Raw genomic sequence first — 26612 nt, 5'->3', positions numbered from 1 at the left:
GACATTTAATACAGTTGAACTTGTTACAGAAACCTGATGGGGAAACATCTCACAATGGTATTTCAGAAGCCCTCTCGTTTGCTGGGCTTTGAGTAACAGTTGTCTGTCACTATGAAAGTCAAGTAAAGAAGGGAATTATGCAGAAGAGGCACACAAGATATACAACTAACATTTTTGTCTGATAAGTTAATTTACATAAATGTACATTTCTTTACCATTTTTTAAAAGAGTAAGGCTTTAAAAAACAAAGCTGGTGCCTGGTATGGTGGTTCACACCTGTAATCCCACCATTTGGAAAGTGAGGCAGGAGGCTAGCCATGAGTTCAAGCAAGTCCAGCTTGAGCTACAGAGAGAGAGAAAACTAAACTTACTCTTTCATTTCCCTCCTCTCTCTCCTTCCCTTTCTTCCTTCTTTCGCTACAAGGTCTTGACATTCATCTCATGCGGCCTTGATTTTCACTCCTCCTGTTTCAGCCTCCAGAGTGCTGGGATTACAGGAGCCAACACCATAGAATCCTATCGTCTTCTTCGAGGAAACCAAGCCCAGTTCATTGGCTGCAGACCTCCCTAAGCCCCACAATTCATTTGTAAAGTAATTTGAGTCCAGATGCCTCCCAGGGTTTAGGATTTCTCAGCTGGCTATATAGCTGTCTTACCTAAAGAAGAGAAATTTTGAAGATTTATCTCATCCAGGTCTTTCCAAAACATTTGTGTTTACAAAACAAACAGCTTTCTTTTTTTAAAATTTTTTAATGATTTATTTATTATTATTTTGTGTGCATTAGTGTTTTGCCTGCATGTATGTCTGTATGGGGGTGTCCCTCATACAGACAGTTGTGAGCTGCCATGTGGGCGCTGGGAATTGAACCCAGGTCCTCTGGAAGAGCAGCCAGTGCTCTTAACCACTGAGCCATCTCTCCAGCCCCAATAAATGGCTTTTTTTTGAAACTTGTATTTGATCAGTCTGTGAAATATTTAGTCAAAGCATAAGTACAGTAGCCTGTGCAACTGGCATACTCAGGTCTGGGGGCACACATATCTAATTCTCCAGTAGATCAGAGAGAGAAGAGAACACCAGGAAGCCTGTGCATCATGTTGTGGGCACCACAACCACTTCCTGCAGAAGGAAGGGTGAGCTAGCACTGGTGAGATGCTGAGGGGAACTCAGGCAGTTATGAAGGCAGGCGGCAGGCGGCGAGGCTAGACAGCTAGGGAGGCAGGTCAGAACTAGAGGCGCAGGCTTGGCATCATCAGTAGCGTCAGGGCAGGATTGTTGACGGAGATGACAGGGAAGTGGGCTCCATCCTCAGAGCACCAATGCAAAGTAGGGAGCAGAGGAAGGAGCCTCCGTGAGGGACACAACCGGAGACATAAAGAGACCCACAGGCTTCACAGAGGAAATTTGGGAGTGCTCCTCCTTCTGGTTCTGTTTTTTTTTTTTTTTTTGACTAGTTTAAGTCAGACTGGCTGAAGATCTCCTTTGAAAGTCTGGTAAAATTCTGCTGTGAATCCATCTGGCCCTGGACTTTTCTTTTTTAGCTGGAAAGCTTTTTATTACTATTTCAATCTCCTCATTTGTTATGGGTCTGTTTAGGTTGTTGACTTCTTTTTGGTTTAATTTTGGTGGTTTGGCTGAATCTAGAAACTCATCCATTTCTTTTAGATTTTCCAACTTAATGGAGTACAGGTTTTTAAAGTATTCCCTTATGAAACTCTGAATTTCTTTGGTGTCTGCTGTAATGTTTCCCTGTTCATTTCTGATCCTGTTACTTTGGATCCTCTTTATTTCTTTGGGCTAGTTAGACCAAGGGTTCTGTCAATCTTGTTTATCATCTCAAAGAACTAGCTCTTAGGTTCATTGATATCACTGGGGGTGTGTCCTGGAAAGTCTATCTTGTCTCTGGCCCCTTCACATGTCTGTCTGTCTGTCTATCTCTCTCTGCTTATTGGCTGCCACGAAACTCCGTTGGGCCACATGCTTCTCACATGTCATTCTCTCTCACTGTGAGCCAGAAGCAACAGAGCCAAGTTCCAAGTTCCTCTGAAGCCACGAGTCAAAAATAAGTCCTTCCTCCTTGTCTTTCCCAGGCACCTGTCACAGCAATGTCATCTAACAAGTGAGAATTCAGTCCTGGACACAGGCTTTCCAGGTAAGAGCAGCTGGAGTCACAGAGCTACCTACACAGATACCATCTTGCCATGACTCATGTTACCATGGTATGGTGGAGTGGCAAGGAAAACAGGCAGAGAGAAAGAGGCCACCAGGCTGCCTCTCACCCCTGGGTGTTAGGCATAAGCCAAACTCAAGATTGCACTAAACAAAAAAGATTCACTGACCTGATCTAAACGGAGTGCACCATCCACAAAGCGCTGCTGGCGAAGTTGCTTTGCAATGCTGTGCAGGTTCAGGACTGCCTGCTGCACCTCCGTACTGCTGTGTTCTGGAGAAATGGGGGGCAGCTCTTCCTCAGGGACCTTCTCAGTTGGATTTTCAATCATGCTCTGGGCATGGTCGTAGCTCAGTTTGGTGCAGGAACGGATGACAGTTCGGCCAAACCACTCCTCAAGGATCTGCAAAGACAGACAGACAGACTGTGTCCAACTGTTCACACCTACACTCAATGGAGTACTGACTGTGTGCTCTGATCGGCATCATATGAATGAACCAGACACAGAAGCTGCTCCCTCAGGCAGTTTAGACTCCGGGCCCTGGCAGAATTCAACAGACAACTGAGGTCTATGCACCTTCCCAAGCACAAAATAAGGCCACATGGGAGACTTGCACTGAAGGGCCCACGGGAAGTGTTTCTACTAGTTTGGATGAGCAGTCATCAATGTCACAAGCAGGGACAAGAAGATGGGAAGCTAAGACATGACAGATGGGGCTCTGAGGGCTGGCTGCTGGCTTAGAGAAAGCAAGAGGGAAAGCCCAAGAGCTGTCCACACACTTAATTTCTATCAAACACAGCTTCCATTCTGGACAGTCGCAGTGAGCCTTATGATTATTCACCCTCCCTGAACGGAAGACTGCAACTTTTTAAAAATGACAACATGGGCACCTGGAGAATAGCATCTATTGTTCATATTTTTATTCACTCAGAGCAAAGACCTTTATAAGGCGTCTGGAATCTGTAATATTAGACTTTAATTTTTTTTCAAAAATTCTAAAACTATACTTTTAGATTATTCCAAGAACTATCCCTAATGTAAACTACAAGGGACTCTCTGAGTTCATGTCTTCTACTATGGCAAGCAGGCCTCGTGTCTGGTACTCACGAGGCCTGCGTGCTAAAGGCAAGGATAACTACAGAGCCAGTCCCAGCGGCTGGCAAGCAGTCTGCAGGCAGATGCAGCTGAAGGCCTCTCTACAAGAAGCCATCCAGGCCACCCAGGCTTAAGCCCTGAGCATACCCACATTTCCTGAATGGAACCCCAGCCTCCTCTAAAGGGGCAGGGCTGTAACCTCTACATTCTTATGGGCTCAAAGTTTTCCCTGGAGATATAGCTTCTTTCTTTTCCTTCATTTCCTTCCAAAACTGGTGCCCGCCCCCAACCCTGGCTGTGTGTACATGTATATTAGGCAGCCTGTTTTCAGCCTGCTGACAGATGGTGGCAGCTTACACTCTGTGTGACCATTCTCATACTTCCCAGTGAGCTAGCTCATGGACTCCTTCCCACACCAGGTCTTGGCATACGGCCTCCTGCGGCCTGTATCCTCTTCTGTAGTGGATGATGCTCAAGTGAAGGTAAGTACCACACAATGAAAGGGCTATCTGTTGTTACATGAGCTGGAGGAATAAGAACTGCCTTAAAATCTAATGAATGCTCTGAGCACTGTTAAGTGTTTATGCACAAAATTCTGCAGCAAGCTGTACAAAGCTCTTAGATGCCCTTCTTCCTGACTCTGCACATCTGTCGCTCGCTTGGTCCCCTCTTACTGTCAAGCCCTGACTAGCAGTCATGTGCCTATGCCTACTGTTCCTCACCGAAGCCTGTGACGTGCACACTCGCAGTGCACTGTATGATGAGAAGCACCTGTTCTTGTGCACGGGCACACTAGCAGTGCACTGTATGATAAGAAGCACCTGTTCTTGTGCACATGCACACTAGCAGTGCACTGTATGATGAGAAGCACCTGTTCTTGTGCACGGGCACACTCGCAGTGGACTGTATGGTGAGAAGCACCTGTTCTTGTGCACGGGCACACTCGCAGTGGACTGTATGGTGAGAAGCACCTGTTCTTGTGCACGGGCACACTCGCAGTGGACTGTATGATGAGAAGCACCTGTTCTTGTGCACATGCACACTCGCAGTGGACTGTATGGTGAGAAGCACCTGTTCTTGTGCACGGGCACACTCGCAGTGCACTGTATGATGAGAAGCACCTGTTCTTGTGCACATGCACACTCGCAGTGGACTGCATGGTGAGAAGCACCTGTTCTTGCGCACGGGCACACTCGCAGTGCACTGTATGATGAGAAGCACCTGTTCTTGTGCACGGGCACACTCGCAGTGCACTGTATGATGAGAAGCACCTGTTCTTGTGCACATGCACACTAGCAGTGCACTGTATGATGAGAAGCACCTGTTCTTGTGCACGGGCACACTCGCAGTGGACTGTATGGTGAGAAGCACCTGTTCTTGTGCACGGGCACACTCGCAGTGGACTGTATGGTGAGAAGCACCTGTTCTTGTGCACGGGCACACTTGCAGTGCACTGTATGATGAGAAGCACCTGTTCTTGTGCACGTGTACACTAGCAGTGCACTGTATGGTGAGAAGCACCTGTTCTTGTGCACGTGCACACTAGCAGTGCACTGTATGATGAGAAGCACCTGTTCTTGCGCACGTGCACACTAGCAGTGCACTGTATGGTGAGAAGCACCTGTTCTTGCCGAATGGGCACCTCTGCCCCGTGGTTTCCCTCTTGGTCAAGACAGACAGCCTTTCTCCACCACCCACATGGATACTACCAAACTTCGACCTCAGTGGTGCTTCCTATAGCGCCCTTTCCTGACTTCCCTTCCTCTATTTCATTCCTGCATCCCTGAAATTCTGTACCAGCCTTCTTCACAAACATACAAAGGGGAGCCTTTGGGAACTTCTTCCTTCCTCAGCAAGGCTGCCTGGCTTTCCCATGGCTCAGGACCTGTGGGAGGCACAGCTGATATGCACTGAAATAGTTCCTATTCTAGGGAAAGCAGCCTTGAAATTCCCTCTGGGGAAAGCCAACAGAGGGATGTCGGCCGGGGGCAGCTGCCCACAGAGAAGCCAGCGAAGACCCATGTGGCAGAAACCTGGGAGCAGCAGACACACGGGCAGAAGGCAGACCTCTCTTGATAGAGCACCTCATTAATTCCCAGTCTGAGAACTACTCACATCAACACCTAGTCCATGTCCAGGGCCCGCGGCAGAAGACAAAGGGCTTTTCATGGAAAAGGTAGGGGGAAAAAAGGAGGAGGAAACACATAGACAAAACCCTTGAGGAGATTAGGTCCTGCCTCCTTTGCATAGCCACAGGATTCAGGCCACCCCCTTCTTCATGGAGCACACACCATGCGGTACCCCTGTTCAGAATGTCAGGTCAATCACAGTGCCACTACAGACTGCAGGCATGTGGTTGGGAAACACATTGTCTAAGGAGGTACCCCCCTCCATACCTACATCCTAAAACAGCACAGCACTGTTGGCCCCAGCCTCAGGCCCACTGCCTTGAGCATCATTTTGACATGTCTCGGGGAGAGGGCATTCTACAGTCAATTTACAGCTGGGCAAACAGGTAGGATATTCTTAAGAATCACACAAACTCTTAGGTCCATATCTAAAGATTTGGAATAAAAAATATATGTGTATGTATATTTATTTTTAGCTAAAAGTCATAACATAGATGATGAAGAAACAAAACATACCTCAAATACATATTCATTTCTATACTTTATAGATACAGGGGTGTGGAGAAACCTTTAGACATCCTATTCTATTCCATGCAAATGTTTTAAAAAAAATATCCTCTGAAAAATATCAGCACCTCATTAAGATGCCTCTGGTTTAAAAAACTATTAACTACTAGTGGAGCTAATTTAAAATTGTAAATAACTAGATATGAAATGACTTCTGCACCTCTGGGTTTCCACACAGAGAGCACTTAGTTCAAAAAGCCTGCTATGCAGAAACACTTTCCTGATTGGAACCAAGCAGGCTGCCTGGAGTGGTGGTGCCTGGGACAGGTAGCTGATTGCCGCCGCTTCTCACAGCCCTGGCAAGGCCGTCCTGGCCAGCATGGCCAAAGCACAAGCCAAAGGTGCCAAGAGGAAAGTGTCTGGAAAAGACCGAGGGGAAGCAGAGGCCGTGGACAGCAAAGGGCAGGTAGTGCACGACTGGAAGGAAGGTTGACTCTTTACAGGAAGGTCTGGAGCAACTGGCCTGAACTGTGGGGTGGCTTCAGGGTGAGTGCGGAGCGGGGCAGAGGGACAGGGGTGAGGGGGTGCAGAGGTGGGGAGTGCCGGCCCCTTCACTAGGCCCTCCCTCAGGTGAGGCCTGCAGTGACTGACTGGGACTCAGATTTTTGTCTTCTAACAGGAGAAAGACAGAAGGGTAGAATCAAATTGTCACAAGGCTGCCACCCCAGCAGCAGCTCCACTTATCCCACAGACTTGCTCTTGCTGTTGAAGCAAGTGGGGCGGGGACAGGACAGAGCCACTAAGGACTGTGCCCCAGAGCCTGGAAGCACAGGGCTGCTTCCAAGTCTGCAGACCTTGTGGGGTTCTAGGTCAGTTTGTTACAGGCTAGAATGTGCACAGACAAGAAGCTGGAGTTAACTATCCAATCTCAGCACTCCTCTGGCTTATCTTCCAGTCCCCAGAGAGATCATTACCTCCTTTCCCATCTTGATCTGTTGGCAGGTGTAGGAACTTCTAAACTAAAGACAAGGAAGCAGAGGAAACCAAGTCTTTGTCACATATACATACTAGAGCAGTTTCTCAACCTCTTAGTGAGGGGATCATATATCAGATTTTTCTGCATACCAGATATTTACATTACAGTTCATAACAGTAGCAAATTTACAGTTACGAAATAGCAAAGAAATAATTTTATGGTTGGGGGTCACCACAACATGAGAAACTATTAAAGGATCTCAGTATTAGGAAGATTGAGAACCACTGCACTAGAGGGAAATGAAACTCTAGCTGTTCTGGTGTGGCTAGGAGACAGAAATTTTGTTCCTGTGGCAGTGGGTGAAGGTCTTATTTCGTTTCTTGAAAACATTTCATTTTGAATTCTGATTTTCATCCCCAAGATTCACAGCAAAATCAGTGTTCACAACTAGGTTCTGCTGTCCCTCTGAAGTGGCCTTAGGTAAGCCATCTAGTTGGCTGGTGCCTTCAGCAGGAAAGTAGGCATGAGGGACATGGGACATGGCAGTTCCTTCCATCCCTCCCTTGCTGTAGAGGTGCCACTACATGTCTGAAATAAAACAGCTAGGCTCTGCCCCTGGTAATGATTAAGAGGAGAGATTTTAGGAGCTCTCTCTGATTCTCAGAGCCAGTCTGAGAAGCTATTGTCCCTCTGGAGATGCTCAGGTAAGGTATCTAGTAGGGTGCTTGGGCATGAAATGCAACACACAACACCACTTCTAGCAGAAGCCCTAAACTACACGGCACCCTGAGCTCGCTGTGGACCATGGGAAGAACACAACAGTTGCTTTTCAAGATTTTCAGTGGTGGTATCTGGCAGGCCAGTGGCAAGGCGTGAAAGTCCACAGGGTCTTTAAGGGAGTGAAGAGAAAGGCTGTGAGGAAGCAGGGCAGGGCTGCCTGAGACACTGCTCCACTCTCAGCATGCAACTTCATAGGGCTGGAGAGGCCGCTGAGGATGTATGTGCTTACCTGGGGGGCGGGGCGGGGGGGCGCGAGCTCACCTTCTAACGAGGCAGCTGAGGTAAGAGTAGAAACAGACGTGAAAACCACAGTGAAATGGTTTCTAAGACTCTCTGGGTACAGGGCATTGAACTACAGAAGAGAAGTAAAACTCGGGTGTGGGCAGGGTGTGCAGGGAAACAAAATGGAGTAGAAACAGCCTGAAGTTCAGGGCCGACGACGTCCAACCACTGGGGAAGTCTGACAGCGAGCTCACCTAAGCACCTTCCCATGCTCTAGTAACCCCCCTTTATTCTATTCAAGGGAGGAGAGACGGCGGTCCTTGTCCTGTGGGGGCTCATCTTCCACACAGGCTGTGAGTCCTCAGCCTACCACTCCCTTTTTAACCAGGCTCCAAAAATGTCACTTCTTCCTCATCTTGTCTGTTTCTCTTCCACTCAGCCTACAGATACACTACAACGGCTCTCATCTGCTTATTAAAAAACAAATGAAAAAAAATCCCCAAATGACTTTTAAGTTGTAATGTGCCTCCACTGTAGGAAATTTAAAACATACAGGTAGGGAAAAGAGAACAAACAAGTCTACCACCAGGAGAGAATGGTTTCTTTTCTGATGGGGATTTAATCTGGGATCTTCAATACCTTGTATGGTATGTGAGCACAACAAATATCGTGCAATATTTACTAAGTGAACGAGTAACTGCTAAGAATGTCATGAGGCTTGGGTTTCAGTATGAGGCCCTGGACTTAGTCCTGGAAGAAATGGCATTTTAGCTGGATCACAAGGGATAAGCAGGTTTCTTGATGGCAGAACTGAGAGGAAGGGCCTTCAAGGAAGGGACAGAAGCATGCGTAGAGTCTCAGTGTGACAATTCCCTGATAAACTCAATGAACCCCTCAGTAGCAAGACAGAAGATGAGGGCCTGGTGACAGATGGTCATGTAAGGAGATGGCTGGTCTCTGTAAGTCACGCTTCAAATACTGGACTTTGGGGGCTAATCAGGATTCACACTCAGCTTCTAATGGGGAAACAGACTAAAAGTTCCCAGATTAAGACAATGTGGGTGGGACTAAGGTTGTCACCATGGTAAGAGAAAGAGGACTGAAGAGAGGCACAGGTGCAAAGGTACAACAGCTTAGACTTGCTCAATGTGCCAGATGTGAAGGGAGCTAGAGATCTAAGGTCTGAGAGCGTGGCCATTAACGATCCAGAAAACAAGGGTTTTTGTTTTTTTAGGTTGCAATGGGGGTGTTTTTAGAGAATGAAGAGATGGGGAAAGGCAGAGAGGATACTGAAGTGGAAGAGGAACGCCACCAGCACTGGCTTCATGAAAGCAGAGATTTCCGTGTGGGTGCTGAAGATAGATAGGCATATTTAAAAAGATGCTGGAGCAGCTGCCTCTGAGAGCAGACCATGTTTGCCTTAGAAAGCAGAATATTGCAACAGCCTGAGGAAGATCGCAAAGCTTTTCTACTTCAGTGCCAAGAGAGACTGGTGGCTAGAGAGCAGTGTGGCCTGGCGCTGCTGGCCCTGCTTCACCCCTTCTAACCTAACCCTCTACACCAAGAGGAGCCCCCCTGCCCCCAACCTGCAAACTCAGCCTGGGGCTTCAGCCACACAGGCTTTGAACTTGCTCCTCTTCCTTCACCTGGGCTCTTGAAGAGGGGCTATCTTGGTCTCCAGGGCCTTCCATGGCACCCTGACTTCCCATCTGGTCTCAAGCTTAGCTTGAGTGTCTTAGTATCTTGGACTGGCAGTCCTTGGGCCTGGAATGTGGTACTGAACCTTTCATTATGGGCGTCTGGACTGTGGATGAGAGATGTCACCACATCCCCAGGTTTACCAATTGGTCTACCTCTCATGCCGTCACTGGGTCTGGAGAGGGTATTTGGGTAACCACAGAATGAAGATTGTGGTTAGTAGGCCTTGCCCCACAACCCTGTCCTCAATTCCAACCCTCATACTTCCTATCTGGTGTGGTTTGGAGGGAGGCCCAGCACCCTTGTAGACCTGTGCCTCTCATACCTGTCTTCCAGCCCTCATCGAGCAGAAGACCTGGGTTCCATACACTGCTTCCAAAAGAAACCACAAGGGCCAGTGAGTGTTAGAGTTTACATTTTTCTAGTGTCCCCCACCATATGACCCCCATATTCTAGCAGGGCATTACACCAGGCAGCTTCAGTTTCTCAGGTCTGCCCAGGGCAGAATAATTCAAACATAGTGTTCTTTTCTTGACTCAAATTAGGATGCTTCTATGGGCTTTTGTTTTCTATTTAGTTACACATTTTAAAAATATTTATAAAAATATAGATGTTATTCACATTTAAAAAGCCATTAGAAAATAGAAAAAAATTACTCACAGTTTTACTATCCAAATACAACTACTATTGGCATTCTGTTTCACGTCCTTCTGGTCTTTTTCCATTCACTGCCCAAGCTTGCTCCCATGTCCACCAGAATACAGCTGCTGGCACACTGTATTCATAGTTCCCTCTCTGTAGTTCAGATAATGTTTGCCTCTTAGATCTTGAAAAGGAACTTTTTACCAGATAGTTAAAAGCTATAAAAACCAAATGTAATGTGTGTGATTTTATTGATCACAATTTGGACCAATCAATTGGAGAGAACCAAGGAAATGTATTAGGGACTAGGTTTGGATGGCACCCTGACACTAGCATTCATCGTTAGGTATGCTGAGGACATTGTGGTTATATAAGAAAATGCAAATAAAAAAAAGAAAGAAAGAAAAAAGAAAATGCCCAGATTTTCAGTCATATATCAAAACACACAGGAGTGAGATGACATGTCTGTGGTTTGTTTTAAAATACTGTAGTCTTAACAAGGAACAAAGTCTTGACAGTATTAAGTCTGGGATACAGGGGTGAGGGCTTATTGGGATGTTTTTCTTACGTTATCTCTAGTTGAAAATATTTTTTCTGACTAAAGCATATATCATTCTAACACTCTTTCTTTCTTTCTTTCTTTCTTTCTTTCTTTCTTTCTTTCTTTCTTTCTTTCTTTCTTTCTTTCTTTCTTTATTTATTTATTTATTTAGAGGCAGGGTCTTGCTATGCAGCCCTGACTGACCTAGCACTCACTATGCAGACCAAGCTACAGCCGTCTCAGAACTATTAGAATTCACACAAAGTGTCACTGTTTTCCCTGTACAGCTTCTTCTTTCATCAGATTCATACCTGTTTTGTTTTAGTTTGCTTGATCAAACAGTAGTCTTCATCTGCAAAATATGGTTCATGGGCTCTTGCGGGCCTTTCAGTACCATTCAGGGGCCTTATATGGTCCAAACTGTTTTTAGTCATAGTCCAGGGCATTTACACAAACTGACTGTACATTGCCATTTGCAGCAATGGTCTAGAAGCCTTGGGAGGTAAAATATTTCACCTGTACAGGACAGAACAGTCACACTACTCTCCCTACCACACACTGGCAGTGAAAAAAGAGCTAGCTCCATTTAGAATATTCTCACTGCACAAGTAAAATTCATTACTTTTCTATGTCTCAACTCCAAGTAGTTGTCTTTGTCACCTGCACTTCAGGAGGGAGGAGGATGACCTCTGGAGGAAAAACATGCACACAGAGCTATCTGTGAGCTAAACTAAGAGCATTCTTCCAAACACACCATTTTTATATGAAGAACAGCTGACAAGGAAACCATGGCTATTTAGACTAGGGTATTTAGTACTTCAAGGAAACAACTGACATTGCTTATCACTGAGGACACAAGTTGAACTTTCATAAAATTAGAACTTTAGAAACCCTGCATCTACTCTATGAGCTTGTGTGTTTCCTAACACTGAAAAGGTTGGAGTAAAAGAAAGCAATGACACTAGCAATGTGGTTGTAAAATACTACACAATGAAATGTACCCACAGCAGAGATTAGCATACCAAGTCAGTACTTTCTACATGGCCAATATATGTTAAAAAGTCATGCCTGGGTAAAAGGTCTATTCTCAGTAGATTTTTATGTAATCTGATTAGCAAAGTTCATCTGATACTGTGTCAGTCTGTTCAGGCTGCTATAACAAAATACCACAAACCAAGTGGCTTAAGCCATAGAAATTTATTTCCCATAGTTCTGAAGGTTAGAAGTTCCAGATCAAGTGCCAGCCAGTCCAGTGCCTGGCGAGGGCTGACTTCATGACCCCAACACAGCAGCTGCTTTCATGAAGCACCTTCCACATGTCAGAGGAGAGACAGCAAGCTTTCTGCTGTGTCTTTTTTAAACGGGCATGAACTTCACTGGACCACTGTCCCACTCTTATGACCTCACAGAGTGTGCATATGCATGTGTGTGCACTGTGTACATTTGTGTGTGTGTGGGCACTTCTGTCACAGTGCACATACAGTGGCCAGAGGACAACCTCAAAAGTCAGTTCCGACCTCTTAGGAGAGCCTGAGGCAGTTGGCCCAGAGCTTGCAGAGATACTCTTTGCTCTGCCCACGTCTCAGTCAGAGCTCTGGGGTAACGGTACTCACGGCTGCCTGGGTCACACGGTTTCTGGGGTCTGAACCCTAACCCTCATGTCTGCAATGGCGAGTACTTTTAACTACAGAACCGCCTTCCTAACCCAGCAGCTTTCTGCCTCTTCTTAGTCTCCTGTTTTCTCTTTGCTTTCCCATCTCTTCCTTTTCCCCTCTCTTCTCACTCTCATTTTTGAGACATTTTCTCTAAGTATCCCAGTCTGTCCTACAACTCACAAGATTCCTGCCTCAGCTTCTATAATTACAGACCCAACAACAAGACATTATGAAGCTTCCCAAAAAAGGGCCTTATAAGTGCTGCTTTGTTTCTGCTTTTGATCTATCTATCCATCCATCCATCCATCCATCCACCCACCCACCCACCCACCCACCCATCCATCTATTTATATGTGCACTGGTGTTCTGCCTGTGTGTGTGCCTGTGTAAGGGCTGTCGGGTCCCCAGGAACTGGAGTTACGGACAGTTGTGAGCTGCCATGTGGGCTGGGAATTGAACCCCAGTCCTCTGGAAGATCAGAAAGTGCTCTTAACCACTGAGCCATCTCTCCAGCCCCTGAAGATATGCGTTTGGACTTTCAGTTTACTGATAGCTTAGCGTATATATTTTACAGGGATCCTAGCCTTCTAGACAGGGAGAAGTTTTCCCTGCAGTATCACAAAGCTTCTAAGGTTGTAGTGAAAGAGTATGAACTTGCTCTGCCTTCTGATCTATTGTGTATGGCTTTCTCTTGGCCATTTTTAGAAGCCTTCTGGGTCTTTTTCTTGTCTCCTAGATCCTGAAGCTCTATGATGATTTATATGTTAGGGATGACAAGCCTCCACCATTGGGGTTGTGATGAGCTTTTTGCACCTGGAAAGTCCTCTAGGAATGAATGGTTTTCTTCAGCATTTCTTCCCATTTTCTCTGCTTTGGTTTCTGGAACTGTCACAAACCAGATTCTGGGTGTCTCAGATTGGTCCTCTAATTTTCTTTTCTTTGCTTGGAATAGTCAACTTCATTTCAAACCAGAATTATTTCTTCTATCCTGCTTTTAATTTCTAAAAGTCCCGCCCCCTCAAAAAACAAAAACAAAAACAAAAACAAAAACAAAAACAAAAAAACCAAAAAAATCCAGCCCTTTTAAGGCAGCTAATGTAGCATAGATAGCTTCTGTTTAAAATTCAAGGACAGCTTCTTCTCCTTGTAAGTGTGTTTTGCTGTATTCATTTCAGCAAAGACACTTTCCACTTGGTTGTCTCTTCATGCATGAAGGTGAAACACCTTAGCTGGGCATGGTGACAAGGGGCAGTTGTAAGACCAAGACAGGTGGGTCTCTGTGATCTTGTGAGTTCCAGGCCAGCATGTCTACATAGCAAGTTTCAGGCTAGCCACAGTTACATAGTGAGACCCTATCTAGGGGAGAGAGGGAGAGGGAGAGGGAGAGGGAAGAGGGAAGAGGGAAGAGGGAAGAAGAGGGAAGAAGAGGGGAGAGGGGAGAGGGAAGAGGGAAGAGGGAAGAGGGAAGAAGAGGGGAGAGGGAAGAGGGAAGAAGAGGGGAGAGGGGAGAGGAAAGAGGAAAGAAGAGGGGAGAGGGGAGAGGGAAGAGGGGAGAAGGAAGAGGGAAGAGGGAGAGGGAGAGAGAGAGAAATCCGAAATGCATCTAAGCTTTACTGTATTGTACCAGACAGGGCTAGGTGCCTGGCTGGAAGGTCCTTAAGGATGCTGAGTGTTTATTCTTCATTACTCAGATTCCTCAGAGAAAGGTGTTCCTACCTCCTGACTCACAGAATATAGGCCTGGCCCCTAGAATTCTGGAGTTGAGATTCTTTGCATTTGGATGCCAAGACTTACTCCAATGCCCCTGAGGAACTGTACTATCCAGAGTGGTGTCCCTGTTTCAGACACACCTTCATTGCATTATCTATAGAAAAATAAATCTCTAGGTCTTTTGCTAAGACCAGGAGGGACAATCTTTTCAACGAACTTTCTACCAATATTGATGTCGGCCTCACGTCCCCCACCCTCCCCCACTTCCAGAGTTATCTGGTGCTGTCAACCTCTGAGTTTTTGTTTCTTGGCCTCCTCGGTTCCTGGCTGAGGGTTAGGCTTTCTCAGGACTGCTCAGTCAGGTACCACTTGTCCATCTGCTCCTGGCTCCAGGGTTTTGTTGCTGTTGTCTCCTCTCCCACTCTCTTTGTCCTTGTGGGTTTGTCTTTTTTCTTCTCCTTCTTTCTTTCTTTTTTAAAAAAATCTCTTTACTGTTATTTTAGTGAGGTTTTGGGATGGAATAAAAATCCATGTGGTTATTTAATTTTCCATCTTTATTTGGAACCTCTTTATAATTAAGCATCTTTTTTTTCCACTTTCATTTATTATTAGAGCATATACATTTCCCATGTTCTTTCACGGTGTCTGTAACCAGCTTTGCAGAAGTCTGCACTGAGTAAGCCCCATGTCCTCAAACATGACCCTGTTGTGATGTTTACAGCTGCTCACTATGGAGAGGGAACTGGTTTTCTCAAGTGTCATCTTTACCCATCTTCTTTCCTCCTTGTGCTTGCTGACGACCTCTGTTATCAGTGTTTTCCTTACCTCATGCTAGGACTGAAGTGTTCCTCTCCTAATCTTCGTTAGTCTTCCTATTCCAGCCATCTTCCTCAGGACACATTAGAGGAACACAGACTACCACAGTTCATTTAAGCCTGGCTTCCCATCCTGTTCTCCAGATGCATATCCATCCTCACTGAACCATCTCCTACCCTAAGCTCCCACCCCCACAATTAGTGCTCTCCCTTAGCTGGTGAGTAAGTAGAGTCAGTCAGGCTAGAGCCCTTAGACTTCTTCCTAAAACAGCTACCTACCCCAGTCCTTCTGCATCTGTCCACCACAAGACTCCAGGCTAGTGCAGGCACACAATGGGTGCTAACACGGGACGGGACAGTAGTAAGTGGAGAATGAATGACAAAGTACAGTTTGTTACCTTGCCTTCAGGGGTCAGCTTCCAGATCACAGAGAAGGTCAGCTTGTCAGTCATGGGGTTGAGGCTGCACAGTTCCTCACACAGAAGTCTGGGAAGCATGGGAACCACCTGTAAACAGAGGAGAGTTTCTGAGCATCCTTGTCCAACCTGCAGGAGTTTGTCTTAGGCAGCCCATAGGTAGAGTTTTGGTGATCAGCTTGAGCTTCCAGAGTAAGCTGAAGGTGACAGAGCTTCACTTCTAGAAGCCTCTGCGGAGAGAGCACACTATCTCAGGCTCTGCCAACGGTTCTCGTGTCAGGGGACGTCAACTGGGAAGCAGGAAGAGTAGGTATCAAGATTGTGGTCACAGCCGGGCGGTGGTGGTGCACGCCTTTAATCCCAGCACTCGGGAGGCAGAGCCAGGCGGATCTCTGTGAGTTCGAGGCCAGCCTGAGCTACCAAGTGAGTTCCAGGAAAAAGGCGCAAAGCTACACAGAGAGACCTTGTCTTGAAAAACCGAAAAAAAAAAAAAAAAAAAAAGAAAGATTGTGGTTACAGTCCAACCTCTAAATCTCTAGGTTCTGCCAAGGCTGGAAAGGTTTCTTCATTTTTAGAATTGCATCTGTAGGGAATACATATATACACTTTTCCCCTGTCATTATTCTCTAAGTAATAGAATATAATATTGTTTATGAGTTATCTGGAGGTGATTTGGAGTCTATGGGAGGAGGGAGCTGGAGAGATGGCTCAGCAGCTATGGGAACTTGCTGCTCTTGTAGAGGAACTAGGTCTGGTTCCCAGCATCCACATAGTGGCTCATTTCAGTTCTAGGAGATCTGACACTCTCTTCTGGCCCCTATGGGCACCAAGCATGCACATGGCACACATATATTCATATACATAAGATAAAAATAAATACTAAAAGTGTTTAGGGGAGGTTTTGGGGTATTACTATTCTGATTGAAAAATGTACTTAAGAACTCAAAGGTAATATAAACTCCCCAGAGTCTTATCAAAGTAAAATCATCAGTTATTTAATTTAGTAATTGAGCATATCATAAATTACAAAATTATATTGGAGTATAAACAGAATAATAAAGTATAACTATGACAAAAGTTCACAAATTCAGGTTCATAGATGAACATTGGCCAACCAATCACCCATTTTGCGATATTTCAAAAAAAAAAATACACTATTTTTTGCGTGTGTATGGGGTACATACCATGGTGCGTATGTGGAGGTCAGGGGACAATCTGGGGGAATTAGTTCTCTCTACCATGTAGGTACTAGAGACTGAACTCAGATCATCAGGCTTGGCAGCAAGTACGTTTTCCAGAGTCAGCTTACCAGCCCCATTTTGCAGGTTTTTAAGCCTGATGATTTCTCTTACTTACTATCTTTTACTCTCACAATAAATGGATCTTGCTGGTTATGGTAGCACACACCTTTAATACCAACACTTAGGAGGCAGAATAAAAGGCAGGGGGATCTCTGTGAGTTTGGGGCTAGCCTGGTCTACATAGAGAGTTCCAGGCCAGCCAGGGTTATATAAACAATCAAAAACAAACAACAACAACAAAACCCTACAACTGATCATACTGTAACAGAATAATCTGTCTTTAATACACTTTGAAATGATGACAGCTGTCACTGAAATTATTTGTATTTTCCATAATACCAGAAACAAAATTAGTATCTCTCCCTGCTTCCCCCACCAAGATACTTGGCCCTCTCTTCCTCCTGCCTTCAGATCGATTCCTTCTCCCATATTTTTCTTGATTATAATATTATCACTCACTCTCCCAAACTCAAATTGCATTATAAGCCATTTCTTTCCCACATTTACTGTATACTAACTTAACATACACTGTTGAATTTTGTGCTAATTCACTAGAAAGGGAGAGCTGTTACACTATATTTACATAAATTTAGCGAATTTCTTTATTAGTAAAATCAAAACAAAGCTCAGTGGTTTCTTTCACTATGTGAAGTTTCTGTACTGTACTATTTCCATAGAGAACATGTCCTTAGTATGGAAGAGGAAATTCAAGAACCCATGGCCTATATCAGTAACAAAAAATTAATAGTTGTTAATATACTCTATAGCAGTATTCTAGAGGTTTTAAACCTAGGCAAAATCCAATGACTACTTGAAAACTTCTGGTAACAGCTTCTATATGAAAGTGTTACTGAAGTTTCTCTTCTTGTTGCCTGTTTTTTATACCATCAGCCCAAATGACACACTATTTGCTATCTTGTTTTTTGTTTTATTTGCTTTGAGACAAGTCCTGTGTTGCCCAGGCTTGTCTCAAAGGATGGCTTTGCTAAGGATGACTTTGAACTTCTGATTCTCCTGGCTCCACCTTCTGAGTGTTGGGATTACAGGTGTGCATGGCTGGCCATACCTGGTTTATGCTTGCTGTGCTGGGGATTTAACCCAGGGCTTTGTGCATGTTAGGCAAGCTATATCCTCAGTGCCCCCACTAGCTTTATTAGTAGTAAAGTTAAAATGTGTTCCAAGGGGCTGGAGAGATAGATAGCTCAGTGGTTAAGAGCACTGGCTGCTCTTTGAGACGACCCAGGTTCAATTCTCAGCATCCACATGACAGCTCACAGCTGTCTGTTACTCTAGTTCCAGGGAATCTGGTTCCTGCATACATACTTGCAGGCAAAACACCAATGTATATAAAATAAAAATAAATAAGTTATTTCAAAAATGTTTTCTAAATATATGACATTTTCTTGTGTGTGTCAAGTATTTTATAAAATGCTGCAACTGTGGCTGGAGAGATGGCTCAGCAGTTAAGAGCACTGGCTGCTCTTCCAGAGGACCTGGGTTCAATTCCCAGCACCCATAAGGCAAGCTCATAACTGCCTGTAACTCCAGTTTCAGGTGATCTAATACCCTCACACAGACATATATGCAATGTGCATGAAATAAAAATAAATAAATTATATTTAAAAAACAAATGCTGCAACTTCACCTACATCATCACACCATAGAGTTTCTGTGTCATACCGGTTTGTGAATGAACACAAAGATGTCACATAATTTGAACTATGCTATGAACTGAATTGTACCTACCTATTTATATATTAAAGCTGCACTCTTCAGTTTGACAGTATTTGGAGATGGGGTCTTTGGATGGTTACTAAGGTTAAATGAAATCATAAAAGTGGGACCTAGTTATAGAAAACTGAGATGTTAGAGGAGGAGAGGACAAAGCATATATAGTCCATCTCTCCAGCAGGTGCAGAGGTAAGGCCATGTGAGGACACAGCCATGTACCAGCCAGGAGAGGTTTTTACCAGGAATCACATAGACTAGCACTTGAAACTGTGACTTCAAGCTTCTAAAACTGTGAAAAACTAAAGGTCTGTTGTTGAAGTCACTCAGTCTGTGGTGCATTATCATGGGGCTGAGCGAAGTTCAGTTACGTTTTCTGGGTATGCATTCTTGCTTTCTTTTCTGGGTTCCATGATCAGATGATGACACCAGATGTTCTATGGAAACTGGCTGCTTAACCAGCATGCTTACTGCAATGATTAGTCCAGAGCTCAATCTCTCTCTTTAATTAGACAATAGTTTTCAAGGAAATATCATACTTTAAGTCACAAGACTGAGTATCTGATAATGTAACATAACTCAGTACCATGATGCTTTAGTGTTCATAAAAAAAAAAAGTCATTGTATTGTGGGCCTAGACTGGACCCTGAAACAGAAAACACTGATAGAAAAATAAGTGAAATCCAAATAAAGGATGAAGAACAGTTAATAGTAGTGTCCCAACGGAGTCTCTTAGCTCTGATTGACAGTATGGCAATGTAAGATGCTGGCAATGAAGCCTCTCCGTCTTTGCGATTTTTCTGTAAGTCTAAAATCATTTTAAAAGAAGAGCTTTTTTTTTTTTTTTTAAGAAGCTACACTTTCTATTAATTGGTCTTCTATTATACATTTAAATATAAATTTATACTTATTGCACATACTAAGCCTGATCTATTTTATCAATAAGTATGAGGCTAAAATTTTATGTATGAAATGAAGAGCTGGATGGGGCTCAAGGTCTTCAGACCATCAAGCAGCTGAAGCAATGCAGTGGCACCAGGTATAAGAAAATAAGGAAGGTTTGACACAGAGACCTCAAGTCAGAGCCTGGGCCCAGCACTTCCTGATGATCCAGGACAATTCTGGACCTCAGTTTTCTTCTAAGTGAAACTGCTCTGAAACACTCAGTAAAAGTAAGCTCAAGGTGTCCAAGTCCCTGTGACCCTTGGCTCAGCCTTCCTTATTCAGCCTCGGGCCCAGGTACTCCCCTTTATCATCCATGGTTCTAGTGCACGGGCTTCCCACTGCAAGCCCTTCACCTGCCTCGCCTGCTTGCTGCTCCAGCTTGTGCACATGGTGTTCCCATTTTCTGGAACACCTTTCTGGACATTGCTTCAGGCAAACTTTGGCATGTCCTTCCAGATTCTGCTCCTTGCCATTTTCATGGCTTACCCAGACTCCCTCAGGCAGAGAATGTACTGTCTTGTAATTCCCCTGATCTTTCACAGGCTGTGAGGCAGTCCCAAAGAACAAGCTACTTCCTCCACCCTCTCTGCTCTCATGCCACTTCAAACGCCGTAACCACAGTGCATCCTGATGCCTTGTTAGGTGCCTCCCCAAGAACATAGAGAGGTCTGGCTTTGTCCCTCTAATACCCCCAACACAGTAGGCACTATTAGTATGTAGATGACTGACCTCTGTTATAAAATCAATAAACTGGGTTTTCTCTGTTTACTGTAACACACACACACCAAACAAACAAACAAACAAATAAACAAACACTTCATGAAATCCTTGCTGACAGAATTCTATAGCAGCATCTTTACACAAAAATGTCCATGGCGGCAACTAGTACTTTCAGTAGAAAGGGAAGAATTTTGGAAACCCTCTGTTAAAACAAAACAAAACAAAACAAACAAACAAACAAAAAACTACCAGCACACCCTGTGGCTGCCCAGGGTATCAAAACTGCTTTGCTCCTCCCACTAGTCAGATGCCAAAGAACTCAAGTTTCATGAAGAATCAGTGGTAGCATAATTGTATTTACGTTTTTAAGGGACAGTCCTTTTTAATAAACTTTCTACTAGATCTTGAGGAAGAAATCAGATGGAATTCAGAGGAAACAGTCCACGTTCATCCAGTTTTGTAAATAGGTGGTTAGGCCTGTGTCTTTCAAAGGAGAAGAAATTAAGAGGTTATGATCACATTTGTGGTTTGGCATATCACAGCATCTCATAAATCCACTGGTCCTCCAGGGGTCACTGTGCATGCATTCCTGCTCAACCCAGAGTGTAGCAGGCTTCCTCGTAGAAGAGGGCTGGTGAGGTGGGGCCTCTCTTAAAAGCCCCTTTGTCATATGCCTGCCCAGGCGGGTGAGAAGGAAGGTACCCTGGTTCCATGTGGCATGTGGGCTGTATGAGTCCTTTCACAGCATCTGGAGAGATTCTGGGCCAGAGTGAGGTGCAGAGCAGCAAGGATAACCAGGAAAGATTTCTTTGCAGAGAAGCTCCTGCTGCCAACAGCACGGGCCGGTGCCTATGCTCCCTGGACCCTGCTTTTGTCCTCCTGGCCCCGCATTCATCACGCTCCCTGCTTAGCATGGACCTCCATCACAGTTCCCTGCTGTCCGAATCCCATTGTCCTAACTGCAAGTCATCTATCAGTCTCAGAGTCCGCCTTCTTTGTGCTGGGGACACTACTGGCTCAACACTGATGGTGACAGGAAGCGTGCTAGGCTGTGTGGAGGTGCATGAACAAACAGTCCCAGCCCTTGCCCTCCCTGACAGCATCTTCGCCAGGCTCTCCCACAGCAGCTTACCCTACTACCTTCCTCATTCTCCTCAGCAGAAAAACTCAACTCTCTACACAGGGAAGACAGACTCAGGTCCTCCCTAGTATTTCCTATCAGCCATCCTCTTGAGCCAACTTCGCTAACTTTTCAGGGATGCCTGTATCTCCTGTCTTCAGCCTGGCCTAACAGCCTGGAGCTCTTGCTAGTGAACTCCCTGCTCAGCTGGTTTGATTCCCCTCGGGCAGAGCACAGGAGTGGAGCTGCCCTAAACTCCAGATTCTATTCCTTCCATCGGTCACACTTGAAGTTTCTCAAAAACAGTTTCTGGTTCCGGCTCCTCCTTCCACCCTGGCTTCCTGTCTCCACATGGTCTTTTCTCTTTCCATAGCTTCTGCCATTTCTATACTGTCTGCCTCGAGGGGATACAGAGAGGGGCCTCACTAGAGACGGCCCTAGGCTGTTGGGACTTTCGGGCTTCAAAATTCAGCATGCATCTCTAATCTCAGCCTTGGGAGGTAGAGGCAAGATCAGGGGTTAAAGGTCACCCTCAGCTACATGGGGAGTTTAAGGTCAACCTGGGCTACAAGATACCTTGTCTCAAAGCCAAAACAAACAAATAACAACAACAACAACAAAAAAAAATCAAACCAAATCAACCAATCAACCAACTACTAAATGAACAAAACCCCAAGACACAAAACTGAATTTAATAAACCTCATATACAGCTTCAGATATTTCAAGGTAGTAATGGAAAACAGAACAATAGTTTACTTCAGTAGTTTTTATTTTTTAAAATATGGGACACTTTTCAAATTTGCATGTAAGCCTTATTAAATCTCTGCATCCAATTTTTGTATGTGTGTTGCTGAAGTAAACATTACCTCCCTTATTTTCTTCAGACTTCTGTATGTTCTTTACTTTTAAGATTTATTTATTTTTATTTAGTATGAGTGGTGGTGGTGGTGGTAGTGTTGATATGTGTATGCATGTGTGTGTGTGTGTTTGTGTGTGTGTGTGCGCGCATGAATGTAGCTGGGTGTCTGTGGCTGTGTGCACCTGTGCATGAGCAGAGGCCAGAAGAAGGTGTCAGATCCCTTGAAGCTTGAGTTACAGGTGTTTTGTAAGGATACCTGTCTTGTTAACCTGGGCACTGAGATCTCTGAAGTTTGGTCATGATTATATAGCAAGTGCTCGTGACCACAGAGCTATCTCTCCAGCCCATGCATCTTCTTTCTTACTACACCTCATCTAGAGACAACCTGTAATCCTACTTAGGCAGGTGATCTGCCAGTAATCACTACATTCTTTGTTTTAAGGATGCCATTTATAATAGGTTCAATGAGCTGGATGAGCTGGATCCAGCAACTGGATCTGGGTTTCCTTATGGAGGTCCAGATACTTTCGGTTGGGCCAAGAAGTCTTCACTGAACACTAGACCCATAGGTTGGATATGATGATAAAGACAGAGGCAGGAAGAGCCTGAGCTATATAATAAGACCTCGAGTCTACAACAACAAAAACAAAACACAAAAAGAACAGGCTTGGGTCCTCACAATCAGTGACATGGAGTCAAATGTTCTAAGAGCTACTAAGGAGGATCTGCTCTCCGCATCTATCTTGATGTGGGCAGAAGCAGTACCTGGAAAAAGAGCTTCTCCACTTCCCCACCCGTTTCCTCTCCCTCCTTCTTGCTGTATGATAGGGACTGCTGGAACTAGGGGTGACCATTCAGCTAGGTACTATAGCACTGATAAACCCTTTGGAAAGTAGATGAACAAGGGTCTGCCTCTGGGGCAGTGACTCGAAGATTCAACAGACAGTGATGTGGAAAGGACCCTGGTACTGAAATGCTATCCCTGATTCTGGCTGAATTCTCCTTTATCCAGAGTGCTCAAGTGAGTTTCTCCTTAGAAGGAAGGTCACTCAACCGTTCTCGAAACCCAGCATAACCTACAACCCTGAAGGATGCCCATGCTTTTTAGGTTGCCACTTCAGGTCTCTCTCCAATTTCCCGTCTTGGCAACCCCTGTAATTTGTACCTCAGCCAATCCACACTACATGCTGTCCTCAAACACACTGCCTCTAAATCTAAAGCTTGTATTTATTTACTGTTCATGTGTGTGCATTCCTGTGTGAGCTTCTTGTACTACCACACAGGCCAGGAAAGAGAAGATCTCCTGGAACTAGAGTTACAGGTGGTTGTGAGATGTCAGGTGGGTGTTGGGAAGCAAATCTGGGTCCTCTGCCAGAGCAGTAAGAACTCCTAACTGCTGAGCCATCTCTCCAGCCTCTGAACACACCGACCAGGACCAGGACTGCAAGACCAGGTTCCTCTCAGCTTTGCATCCCTGACACCTGGCACAGCATTCCTCAGTACTGCTACGTGGTGAAGAACTGGCAGCAGAAAAGGCAGAGAGCTAGGGAGTGCTTCAGACCTAAGCCCAAAGCTCAGGCCTGACAGAGCTTAATGGTTGGCTGTAGAAAAAAGGAGTCATGACAAGACCCTGACTTTCTAAGCATTCTGGATCAGAGCTTGGGAGAGTTGAGGGAACTGGTCATTTAGGTCAATACACCACTGCCTAATACTGCTGGGTGGGGGTACCAACAAGACTATAAAATCTTACATGAGCCTCAGAGAGCAGAAACATCTGCTAAAGCCACAGCGGGCAGGCTGGCCAAGTTCAGCAGTGGGTGAGCCAGGACAGCCCTGTGACCAGTTGAAAGGGCCACAGAAGGGAAGAATCAATCATCTGGGTGGGGAGGGACAGGAAGGATGAGCAGTGACATCAGGCCAGACATTCACAAGTAATGGGGGTCTCCATTGTCTGAGAGGTCTGTTTTCTTAAGCTAAGCTACTGGCTGGCTCCTCAGGTAACCTTCCCCTCACATCCTCAGTGCACCCCAGATCCGCAGCATGGCAAGTTGGTGTTTTCTCCTTTTCTGAGGACTTGGAGGTTTTCATACCAAGGTATGCTCAGCTAGCTCGCTGTTCACAGACTGAAGAAGTCTAAAGGAAATAGATAATATGTTTGACAGCCAACATCTCTGCTTAAAGGGTTTCCTTTTTCATATCAACACTTCCATGAATCCAGAATTTGATCAACTCTTTGCTACACAATTTGACATTAACAAAACAGCAACACTGACAATCTGCTGGTGTCAGAAAGGAACATCTTAAAACTCTTTGGACTCTACATGAAGACAAGGTTCCAATTCCAATCTTTGATCTCTATTATAAAGCACTACCAATAAAATATCCTCGAGATTTACGGGCGAGCTTTCATTCGAGCTGTTTCACACCTAAAATAACATGCACGGCTGGGCCAGCAGACAGAAAGTTTAGGTTTAGGTTTCAACTGTTTAGGTTTTCTTTTACTTTTAAAACTTAATTCACATATTTATTTTTTTCTAATTACCTTAAAACCTAAAATTAAATTATATTTCTTTCCCAGAGAAGACATTAGCTGAGCAGATGTCACAGCCTCTGAAATAATAGGTTCGAGTCAGATACACACTTGTTCCTATCCTAACAGGACCATCTCTGTCAAAAAAGAAAGAGTGGATTTTTAAAATTTAAACAGACTCTACTCAAATTTATCTTTCTCTTGACTATGTTTCCTTGTTAGCAAAAGTCATTGAATCCTTATACTGTGAGTCAAATCCCAACAAGAAGAATTTCATTTAAAGCCAGTGAGCCAGGATCTGGACCCAAGATTGGTTCAGTGTATATTGTTCTACTCTCTGGGATCACTCCGCAAAGCAAGCTCAGGTTGTAACTCTGACCATCAGTCACTTATAAGTCAGCACCCTAATGAAAAGAAGTCAGAGCCACATTTCCTATAGATGGAAATCAACCGGAATGCCCATCCCCCTTCCCTGGAGTGATAGAGTTGGGAAAAAATGATTTGGCCAGATGAGAGAACAGAGAATGTACACAGGGAAAGGCAGCTCACCCAGCTTTTAAGACCTTTATAGGCAAAGTAAAGTGAAAACAGCAGAAAAGTTCCTGGACACAGTCCTGCAAGAAACAAAACTGAGTAGGAAGAAAGGTCAGAGCAGCGGTTCAAAAGCATCAGAATGCACAGCTCCTGCTGTCCAAGGCTGTGGGCCGGCGCCTCGAGCTCCTGCCAAGCTGGAGGCAGGGCCGCGCAGTGAAGGCTCCCAGCCCTTCCTTCACCAGCTCTCCACCTTCAGAGGTTAGCAACAGGGCCCCAACCAGCACTCCCAAAGACAGCCACAAAACCAAAGTAAAGGGAACAGAAAATGAAACACTTAGTTATTAATCCAATTTTATTCTTTTGTTTCTAATTTTGAAACTGAATTCCTGGTTATAAAAGGACAACGCAGCTGCAAGACAAGAGAAAGATACCTGCTCAGAGGAAGAGGCTCTAATGGCATCTAAAGTTCTCAGCTCATCAGACCAGAAGGGCAGAGTTAAACTGCTGTAAATGGAGAGTGTTTTACACTTACTCACTTGAAACAGCCTTCAAGTGCAGCAGATTACTTCAAAGATGGAGCTTTACATCACAACACAAGGGAGCTGGAAGCTCCTCTTCCTTCTTGCAAGTCTGGACCAGAAAAAGCTGGCTTTGGCCAGTACCACTGTCAGGCAGGAAGTACACATGGGACACCTTCAGCTTGAGGTTAAGTGGAGTCAGTGTACAAGTATCAGAATTGCATTCTCAGATGGTCAAGCTAAGAAGGGGGGCTTTGGGCCGGGCGGTGGTGGCGCACGCCTTTAATCCCAGCACTCGGGAGGCAGAGCCAGGCGGATCTCTGTGAGTTCGAGGCCAGCCTGGACTACCAAGTGAGTTCCAGGAAAGGCGCAAAGCTGCACAGAGAAACCCTGTCTCGAAAAACCAAAAAAAAAAAAAAAAAAAAAAAAGAAGGGGGGCTTTGGAGTTTAAAGAGACAAAATTGAATAAAGGTCACTCCCCCAAAAGTGGGTGTGCACATAGGTGTACATACACACATACTCCATGTGAGTGCGTTTTTTGTGTATGTGAATGCAGACATGCACATGCCATGGTGCATGTATGGAGGTTAGAGGACAACCTTGAGTGGTGGTCCTCATCTTCCAACTTGCTTGAGACAGGGTCTCTCTTGTTCACCACTGTGTATGCCTCTGTGGCCTGACTTAATAGCATCTAGACAACATAGCACCAAAGGACTAAACCTTTCTGGGGAGCATCAGGAAGTAGGAGTTCAGAGAGCCAGGAATATATATGTTTTCAATGCCTTTTTTGTTAAATTTGGAGGGAGCAAGAGAAGCCAGCAAGAACTAAGAGAAAGGGGAGGTTGTTTTATAAACAGAATAAAAATGCTTGGGCCCGCCGGGCGGTGGTGGCGTACGCCTTTAATCCCAGCACTTGGGAGGCAGAGGCAGGTGGATCTTTGTGAGTTCAAGGCCAGCCTGGTCTACAGAGCGAGATCCAAGAAAAACGCAAAGCTACACAG

General features: G+C 45.0%; 1 protein-coding gene across 4 annotated transcripts in view; it reads right to left on the bottom strand.

Annotated features, from left to right (window-relative positions):
- Dis3l2 (DIS3 like 3'-5' exoribonuclease 2) overlaps nucleotides 1–26612 on the bottom strand; it is a 322978-nt gene that overhangs the window by 63340 nt on the left and 233026 nt on the right. For all 4 annotated transcript variants that reach the window (XM_059278396.1, XM_059278391.1, XM_059278392.1 and 1 more), the window contains 2 exons: nucleotides 15338–15445; nucleotides 2338–2571 (listed from right to left, as the gene is read on the bottom strand). In XM_059278396.1, the coding sequence (XP_059134379.1) occupies nucleotides 2338–2571; nucleotides 15338–15445 (342 nt within the window). The remainder of the gene's footprint in view (nucleotides 1–2337; nucleotides 2572–15337; nucleotides 15446–26612) is intronic.

Source organism: Peromyscus eremicus, chromosome 13 (assembly GCF_949786415.1).
Source record: "Peromyscus eremicus chromosome 13, PerEre_H2_v1, whole genome shotgun sequence".
Taxonomy (NCBI): domain Eukaryota; kingdom Metazoa; phylum Chordata; class Mammalia; order Rodentia; family Cricetidae; genus Peromyscus; species Peromyscus eremicus.
This window is presented reverse-complemented; position numbering and strand designations above follow the sequence as displayed.